The 10,186-nt window shown below is 38.8% G+C and overlaps 1 protein-coding gene across 1 annotated transcript; it reads right to left on the reverse strand.

Annotated features, from left to right (window-relative positions):
- Window positions 1-1,612: 1,612 nt before the first annotated feature.
- Window positions 1,613-4,838, reverse strand: LOC127638028 (uncharacterized). Its single transcript, XM_052119374.1, has 6 exons — window positions 4,773-4,838; window positions 4,629-4,661; window positions 4,451-4,504; window positions 4,291-4,365; window positions 4,141-4,200; window positions 1,613-2,185 (listed from the first exon to the last, which is right to left on the reverse strand). Exons 3-6 carry the CDS (start codon window positions 4,499-4,501, stop codon window positions 1,613-1,615), a joined length of 759 nt encoding a protein of 252 aa, XP_051975334.1. The 5' UTR covers window positions 4,502-4,504; window positions 4,629-4,661; window positions 4,773-4,838.
- Between the last annotated feature and the right edge of the window lie 5,348 nt (window positions 4,839-10,186).

The following is a 10,186-nucleotide window of genomic DNA, read 5'->3' on the forward strand; positions in this document are numbered from 1 at the left end:
AAACATGGTGATTATAGTTTCAGCATGGAAGTTCACTGTTCCTTAGACCTTAGGGATCAGTATTGTCACATAATAATCTAAATGTATAGGCCTAGGTCCACTCACTAGCCCAGTGGTCACCAATCTCTGTTTGATAGTAATGATAAGCCCTGTCTGTTTTTTCTTTTCTGTTTTTTTTCAGGGCTTGGTCAAGGTCACTTTATTTGTTTAGCACGTTTAAAAATGCCACTCGGCTGACCAAAGTGCTTTACAGTGAAACAACCAGATACAAATAAATAAATAAATAAATAAATGTATATAAATAGTACCTACATAGCAACACACAACAGAAACAGCAAAGCTGTGAAGAATCATTAAAACAGGAGTAGCAAGGCAGTATCAGACTCAAATATAAGATAATCAAACAGAAATGTCGAAGCAGTATCAGACTCACATATAAATAGTCAAACTGCTCAAATATAAAATAGTCGAACAGAAATGTCGAAGCAGTATCAGACTCACATATAAAAAACACTTCCTGTTATCACATGACCCAAGTTCACATTTAGGCCGTCTAATGACACCTTAACCAGTTCCATTCATGGAAAGGTCTTCGCACTCAAGGCAAGAAATCATATTAAACAGAAAGGGCTTATATCATCACCACCAACAACTAACAGAATGACCATCTATGATTAAGACTAGTCTCTCTCATATGCATTTGGAAAGTCGCAAATGTACGTCTGATCACCCGTTTTTAAAACCATGCATTTCTGCTCTAACCGGTCTACTGAAATCAGACACACTGGCGAAAAAAGGCTTCCACTTACAAGTCGGATATGTGAGACAAACCCATAACCTTGTGATAAAGGAAAGAAGGTATTTGTATAAAGCTTTTTTGAAAAGGAGAACAATTTCTGTACCCCTTCTGAAGGAAAGGATACAATATTCTGGATTTCTCCATAAACACCATCACTCATCTTTGCAAAAAGTCTTTGCACTATATCAAAATAGGGCATGTTTATGAGTGGTGATGGACCTTTCACTCCTCTGACACTTCTGTTTTGTGCTACTGCTTGCTCCATATCTGCCAGCATTTTCTTCGCTTCTCTGTCAGTATATTCTGTGTCAGTCACAGTGTACTTCACCTGTTTCTCTACTAGAGTACCAGGATGTAAACAGAAGCCACAACCAAAGTACCCATTAAACTGTGTGGTGTTTTGCATGGCTGGTCTTGCCTTTGAGTCTACACAACAACATAACCCAACAATTTTGCTGTGCACACACGTTCCATTTTTCTCCAAGACATACCTCTGGATGCCAGTGTTTTGGCCTGATCAACAAAGGGTCTGAGAAAAATAGACATAACTGGCTCTTGAGTACCAAACCAAAGACCTGCAAGCACTACATTCTGAAATCTCATTTTGGGAGGGAGCTCGTTTAAATGCAGGTTTATGGGCCATATAGAAAATCTGGAAGACTTGTACACAGGCTGAGCCATCAGAATTGAAATTATATGACAAATTGTTTGGATCTGACAGAATTCCACCAGGTCTGGACAAGTTTCGATACATTTCACCATCATATATGTCCGAGATAACATGCTCATTATGTGGCCTTTGGTGTCTGTAGCTCATGCTGTTTTGAATCTGAGGATTTTCAAGCAGCGTCTGGATTTGAGGTGCAATTGGTATGTTGATAAAAAGCTTGCACTGTTCAAGGAACTGATTTCAATTGAAGCACTACAGATTGCACACTGTGCAATGTTTTTGTCTTGTATGTCTTCTTTTGTGCCAATGTATACTTTACAGGTTTTGCAGTAGAAGTGGAACTCCACAATGTCGGAGTTGTTTTTAAAGACCTTATTGAACAAATATTTTGATCTGGGTAACACCTCTTTGCCAAACAGAGTATTTATGAGCTGTAATAAGTCATGAAGTTGTGTCCCTGTTATATTATGTCTGGCTGCATGACTCATCACCATGAGCAGTGCCTCAGCCTTTGTCGTTGTACCTGCTGACATTAGTACTGAATCCATGTCTGTATCAAAACCTATCTGTCTGAATGGATCATCTTCTGGAATATCTGGAATTTCCGAATCAACTTCAGAAACACTGCCTTCAGATGATGAATCACAACTAAACTGCTGGGCCATGTCACTTGGTTGCAGCTCAGATGTAAGCAGAAAGTGACCAGATGAAGACATCTACAAAAAATTTAAAGAGAAAACATTCCTGAGTGCATGTGTCTACATACAATGACAGTAAACTAAGAAATGTATGACTGACCAGTAGGGCTGTCGCGATATGACGGTATATAGCATTTGACGTAGAGCCCAAGCGATTATTTGGCCGTCCGATATTATTGGCCAATCTGAACTCATTTCATTTAAATCGGTATTGGGGTTTATAACAGCCAATTAATGACAATGGTGGAGGATACATGTTGACAGACTAGATTGTAGATTTAATTCTGAAACAGTGTGGCAGTTCTAGCAAACAGTCCTATCATTTCTCCCTAATTCATCGCTTCTAAATACTCTTTAACATACGCTACATTTGCTAAATTAGATTACCCACAAATCTAGCTAACGCCATGTTTGTCAGTGGAAGAGTGATGACCTTACTAAGCAGTTAAACTATAGCGTTAACTTATTCTTTATTCCATAAACCTGATGCAAATAAATATCATGAGTTACAGAAATTCCAACAGTAACTCATGATATTTTATTAATTGAGGAAGGTAGGTAAAGGTAAACTGTGGCGAGGGGCGTGGTTCAGCGCGGTCTGTAAAGGAGAGAGAGAAAGGAGACAAGCGGTACGTAAGTAGGTCAAGTGCAAATGACGAACACCGGTGTCTTATTGCAGTAATTGCGTGGAGAGACAGGATATAAGCCGCAGACGAGAGAGAGAGGTGGACTAGGACTCGTACGTCAGAGGTGGAGAGAGTGATCGGAGAAAGTGAAAAGGTGTTGTTATTGCTGTAGGCGGCTACAGTGCAAGCGCTGTGTCGTGCGCCTTTTGTTTATTATTGTTTTGAGTAATAAAAGCACGAGTCTCAGTCACGCCGACCCTGACTTCATCACATAAACTTCTGTAAGATGCTATGTTTCTGAATTCTCTTTTCTCATGCTCTCCATACTTGTGCATGTTATATGTGGCACAGTTATATTGTGTAGTTGAAAAACGTTCAATTATCTGTGCTCCTAAATTTTGGACTGTGCTCCTAGATTTTTTTATTAGGAGCACTAGTGCTCCTAATAAAAAAAGTTACCGTAGAGCCCTGTTATCAGGATATGTATTGTTATCGGGGTATGAAATAGGATATGACATTTTGGTCATGTTGTACTTATTTAGCACAATTCACACGGTAATTCAGAAAACAATATCTCTGAATGCTCCACATTAAACTTTGGCCTTCTGACCTTTTACCACCGTATCGATTTATTTTGATTAATATGTGCGAGGAGAGAGAGCAAGACAGCGTCCAGTTTGGAGACGGTGAAGTCTTGTTTACACTTTCAGCCTGGCTCGAAGAGAGAGAGTGCGCGCAGCGTGCGACCGAGTCTCGCTCTCTGCTCGTTCTTTCAGTTAAACACACGCCCTGTCACGCGCAGCAGTTCATCTACATTACTCACCGATCAAATAAGATTTTGGCGGGACAAAAAAAAACAAATTCAATGCAGGAAAAACCCTGTTGTTGCTGAAGTAGTTAACCTTGAAGTGCTTGGCGTTCGCGCACACAAAAATGACTTTACCTACAGATGTGGGTACATTTCCGTAAAAATAAAACTCAACCAGGCACTTCGAAGAGGTTCTGATGCTTGGAGACGGTGTAATGAAGCGTGTGGGTTACTACATCCAACAACCGAACATTTTGACTTACCCTCTCGTAACTTCTGCATCCTTGAGCTTGGACTACAACGACCTAATTCAGCACATAATCTCTGTTCACTTTTCATTTTTTGAGGTAATGTTGTTAAAACGGATTTTTAATAAAATTGGTATCGGAAAAAATATCGTTCAGGAACCGGTATCGAAGTCAAGGTATCGGTATCGAATTTCTTTAAACGATACCCAGCCCTACTTTTAGACAACAATTTCAACAACAACAACAACAACATGCCACAAGCCTGTAGGTGTGGTTGGTAGAAGAGCTCACCATGTTGGCCGTGACATCTGGATCCAGCTGAAGACGAAGATCGCCAGATGGAGACATTGTCTGCACAGGATCAAGAAGAACAGTACTTAATGTAGTAAAGCCCAATTATGTCATTCCCTAATTTAAAAAGTAGATCCATCTCTCACTCACCTCAACATCTGCAGTGCTCAGGTGTGGATTGATTCTGTCCCCTTGATCTATGTGGTCACCGGTGAAAGCCAAAACCTGAACAACCAGGAGTAACTTTTAGACAACAATTTCAAAAACAACATGCCACAAGCCTGCAGGTGTGGTTGGTAAAAGAGCTCACCATGTTGGCCGTGTCATCTGGATCCAGCTGAATATCGCCAGATGGAGACATGGTCTGCACAGGATCATGAAGAGATGGCACAAGCACAGAGTAAAAAAAACTGTACTCAATGTAGTAGCCTAATGGGAAATTATGTACTTTTAATAAAAAAAATTTTTTTAAAAAATTACTCTCTCACCTCAACATCTGCATCTCCTGAACCATCTGCCACCTTTAAAGGAACATCTTCAGGTAAGAATGAATTCATACATTCTTTGAATACAATATAATTATATAATATTGATACCCAGGATTACAACATATTTCTCATGAACTGACTTACATCCAAATGTCCTCTTTTCAGTCTTGCACAGGGAAATGTAACTCTGCTCTTAGGCTCTAAGTACAATTTGTACTTAGCGTTTTGACATTCTAAAATTAAAAAGGACATAATAATTAACAGACATGAATATGATGTTGAATTTACATAGTAATTACATTACTAAAATCTATGCCTCATACAGCCCTTAAATAAAATAAGCCATTAATAAATCATATTATTCAGGTAACATTGTTGGAAATGTTTTCTAATCCTTTGACTGTCTGTATTAATTGAACTATTTATATTAGTTTACCAGCAATTTGCCAACTAGATGACTTGGATTACTGCACTAAAAGGTGACTCTGCCAGATTATTTTGTACAACTGATGCAGCCTCAATTCAACAGTTCTGAAATAAATCCTCCTCCATGAAGATTATAAGACTGCTTTATTCTGCTATTGTTGAAACTGCTTTAGAGAGTTGTTGATTCAACATTATAATCATTGTGGAACTGTGTTGTGTTATACAGACGTGTTTAATAAACCCTTTAACTTTATCATTCTATAGTGGGAGCTAAGATACACTATACAGACTGTACGGTAGTCTGTAACCAAGGCAACAGTGCATCTCGCGCTTCCCGCCGTTAGAGTTAAATTCGCTCGTGAGGTAACCGTTACTTGACATTTTACAGACAACTTCACTCAACAAATCTACTTTAAACTATAAAATAGAATAAAAAATTAAATATGTTCGCCTATGTGAAATATATAGAGGACGGGTGTAAAGAAATCGTCCCCATATCCTACATTAAGGACTTTGACCTCAACGTTAGTGACCTCACTAAAACTTACTGGGTGCGCTGGCAAGAGAAGTTTTTCAAGGGACAAATATTGTTCCTAAAGGGTGAGTCGTAATTTATCTCCAATAGTTCATCAATAACATAAATGTCCAACTTGGAAATACTTTAACTTTAATATACTTACTAACGTGTATTAACTGGGATGCGAGTATTGGCTAACGCGCTAGCAAAGCTAGTAAGCGCTTAGGACAGAGGACGCAATGCTACCGGTGTTAGTATTGCATGACAGAATATAACGTTATAGCAGGTGCTTTCAAGTACTTACATTCAGTGTTATTAACATTCCAGAGTCCAGAGAAGAGATCGAGGAGGAACTGGCCACGGGTAAGCGGGTCCGTGTGAGACTTCTGAAGGAGACCACGCCTCCACGGTCGCGCTCTGAGGCGGAGGACGCCAAAGCAACACATGTAAAGTTGATATTGCTGTTTTATTTCCGATGTTAGCTAACTTAATAGTTGTGTAAAATGGTTAAATTAATGTTATTGGCTGCTGCTGATCTGCTCCCGTTTTTCCTGTTAACTGTAATTACAGCTATTGCCAACTGTTATTACAGCTATTGCCATCTTGTGGCACTTGAATGTAACTACAGGGCATGTACTACATAAATCATGTATGTACTGCAATGTATTTTTGTGTCTCTGCCCACATACAGGTTATCAAATTATCACCATTATCAAGTGATAATATTAGGCTCCAATCATTATTCTATTCAATAATCATATAGGGTAATTGCTTTTACAATGCCTTGTTTGTTTTGTTTGGATGGGAGTCTTGCAATACACTGAGGTGCTTTTTCCTAATTATGCTTTTATCCATGTTATCCATGTAGACAAATCAGAAAAAAGCTGCAGAAGAGGCCAAACAAAATAATCTCTTAACCTTGCTAAAAGAGAGAAAAATTAGAAGAAAACAGTCTCCACTCTGCCCAACTCCAAGCAAGATAATGAGAGCTCATACCCTGTCTGACTCATTGTCAGAAGAGGATGATGATGATGATGGTGGTGGGGTTGTACCAGAAAAACTTTTTGAGGAGGCTAAAAAGAAGCAACAGCTCTACATAAAAAAATAAACAATATGTCTCTGCAACTGCAGGAAACTAAAAACAAGTAAGTGGTTTTTGAATTAATGTGTTCTGACAAGAGAATTGATCTTTAGCCCAATGTTTGATTTAATCTGCTTGTCAGATATATATAGAAAGATATAGATATATATAGATTTTTTTTTCTTTTTTCTTATAATGTCAGCTAATCATGACATACATGTCCATCTATTATAGGTTAGAGGAGCAGGAGAAACTCAGAACAGAAATTGAGGCAGAGAATAAAGAACTATGTTCTCTAAACATGCAATTGCAGCAACAATTGCTGAAGGCACTGAAATCCTCATCAACAGCAAAGTGCAGTGGTAAGGAGGAGACCCCCCCCTGTCATGTTTTCCATCATCTGTCATATTTGTGATATGTTTGTTTTCTTTCTAACTGTCAAAAGACCCTGGAGCCCCAAGCCCAAAGGAGACCTTACAAAGTAAGGATATACGTGTGTGTGTGTGTGTATATATATATATATATCACTCACAGTCACAGATATCTGAAATCTATCATGGTCCATATTTACCAAACAATAGGCCCTGATGCAAGAGGGTAAATATACATATTGAATACATTGACATTATTTTGTATATAGTTGCAGAGTCTGGCTGTTTGAATGAGGTGGAACCCTCTGTATCTTCAGAAGGAGATGAGGTACAGCATCTCCCTTACGAAAAAGAAGAATACTTCAAGTTCATTTTATAAAGTATACTTAAGTAAAGTATATTTTTTGAGAAGTATATAAAATGTAGACTGAAAGTATATTTTCTTATTTTTAGTTTAAAAGAAGTATACTAATGGAACACTTGAATAAACTTATTTTTCAGTAAGGGTCAGTCATCTGTGTGCATGGATTAATATAAGAACCCCCAACTACAGTACACTTAAAATACATTTTGTATACATTTGTACAATCTAGTACCTTGATTATTTTTGTTTTTAATTTTGTCAGATTCATTTGGGGGAGATGTTCGAGTGCGCAGAGAGGCCTGGTCAAGGATACAAAACAGCACGCGGGATTCCTTATTTGTGAAGGAGTTGGCAGTGGCAATCTGGGGCACTAAGACTCTGGCGGAAAGGAGTCTCACAGGGAAGGAATGCCCCACAACCAAAACCAGCAGGCAGCCTTTAACCCCCAGAAACTTCAGACATTAAAAGGTAGCAGTAGCCACAAGGTCATTGTGGGATGCCAAGTACTGGGTTATGGAGTAATACATTTTTATTTGTTCTGGTGCGACACAAGCATCACTATTTATCTGTTCATTTCTTTTCAGTCTGCTTCAAGGAGTGGCTTGACAAAAAGAATGTGGAGGAGACAGAGTCGCAGGCCAGATGGATAAAGGCCGGACGGTTCATTACAGAAAAAATAATGGACATTAACAGACTAAAAAAAAACTTTAAAATTTGACTATGTGGTTCCATTTGAGACAAAAATGAGTCGACTGCTTTGTGCTTTGTACTACACATTTGTCCTTGTCAACAGTAACCTGCTAACAGTTGCCTACCTTTTCAGATAGATTAGTACATGTTGATGTGTATGCTCTGTTTATATCGTTCTGTTCTGTCATCATTACTGTATTGATCCTACTTTTTCAGGTAAATTACTAAATGTTGATGTGTATGTTCTTTTGTTTATTTGTTCTGTCGTCCTGAGTGTTGTTTTTTGTTAAATAATTGTTATTATTGTTAATGTTTACTTGTTATTATTAAATGAACTTGTTACATTAATTTAAGCTTGTATTTTCATGATTTTCATCATACCAAAATTCAATGTAGCTGTCCAGCATTCCATCCTGGTGAACAGGCTACCATCCTTAACATCTATTACTGTTGACCTGCATAGTTTCCAATGTTTATAACCAGCATCCAATGTTGGTGCTGGTGTGACCAGCATGGGATGCATTTAATAAATGCATACAGCTTGCATACCAGCACACCAGCATCCCATGCTGGTCACCAGCATACCAGCATCAGCATACCAGCATCCCATGCTGGTCACCAGCATACCAGCATCCCATGCTGGTCACCAGCATACCAGCACCAAAACACAACATATGCTGGTCTTGCTGGTAGCTGGTCTATGCTGGTTTTTCCAGCAGGGAAACAAGCCACAACACAACGAAATAGCCACAACACAACGGAATAGCCACAACACAACGGAATAGCCACAACACAACGAAATAGCCACAACACAACGGAATAGCCACAACACGGAATAGCCACAACATAACGGAATAGCCACAACACAACGGAAATGCTCCCGACCACTAGGGGGACAGGTGGTCTCTGGAAACGTTAAATTGCTCTCAATCTCCCATGCGTTATCGCTGGCGGTCTGGATTAGTGATGGGCAATCCGGCTCTTTTTCGTGAGTCGGCTCGTTTCACTCAGCTCACTGAAAAGAGCCGGCTCTTTTGGCTCACAAACGGCTCTTTAAAAAAAAATTTTTTCTCTATGATAGGTGTGAAAACAATTCTAATTCAATTATTAAATGAAATCATACTCGCAATGTCTCACAATTTCTTTAAAAATGCATTGATTTGTTATGAAAAAATAATACTATTAAGCATTTGCATTAGAACTTTTTAATGTATAGAAACAACATTCAAAACAAATACAATCTGAACATAATAGAACCCATATTAAAGAAAAAGCTGTTTCTCGAAGCTCCGCTAGCTTCACAGTTGGGTGCACAGTTCGCATATGCCGGTGTAGGTTGTGCGTAGCACCGGCTTTATGCGATATTTTTTTTTGGCAAATTCTACACTGTGCTTTAACATTGTCCACATCATTAAAGTGGTTCCAAATGCTGCTGTGCTTCCGACTCATTTTCCTGCTTTTGCTTTGTTTTCACATGTTTTTCCTCTCCTCTCCTCCGAGTCTGTGCGTGTGTGTGTGTGTGTGTGTGTGTGTGTGTGTGTGTGTGTGTGTGTGTGTGTGTGTGAGTGTGTGATGGCTCGGCCCCTCCCTCATGCTGTATAATTGGTTGACACCTTGTGTATGATTGACAGGAACAGAACGTGAGGCTGATCAGACAGTCAAAATGAATGTGTGCGCCTTTAGGCCATTTTAAAATAAAATCTCCTGAGGAAATATCGGCTTTTTAGCGCCGACGCTGCCCCCTAGTGGTCGGGATCATTTCCGTTGTGTTGTGGCTATTCCGTTGTGTTGTGGCTATTTCGTTGTGTTGTGGCTATTTCGTTGTGTTGTGGCTTGTTTCCGTTGTGTTGCGGCTTTTTTCCGTTGTTTGCTTTTTGAATGTCGTTGTGTTGTGCACTACTGGGCCACCGTAAATTTGTCTTCTTAAGAATAAATAAATAATTAAAATACATTAGCCTACCTAATAATTTAAAGTGTTTAATTCATATGAAGAAACTGTTCGAGAACAAAGCTAATTTAATTGTATTTCTCATATAATGTATACATGAATTATGTGCTTGTAGTCAAATAAATAAGTAAATAGATGAGGGTAGGATACGTTGTTGAACG

This window comes from Xyrauchen texanus, chromosome 46 (assembly GCF_025860055.1).
Source record: "Xyrauchen texanus isolate HMW12.3.18 chromosome 46, RBS_HiC_50CHRs, whole genome shotgun sequence".
Classification (NCBI taxonomy): domain Eukaryota; kingdom Metazoa; phylum Chordata; class Actinopteri; order Cypriniformes; family Catostomidae; genus Xyrauchen; species Xyrauchen texanus.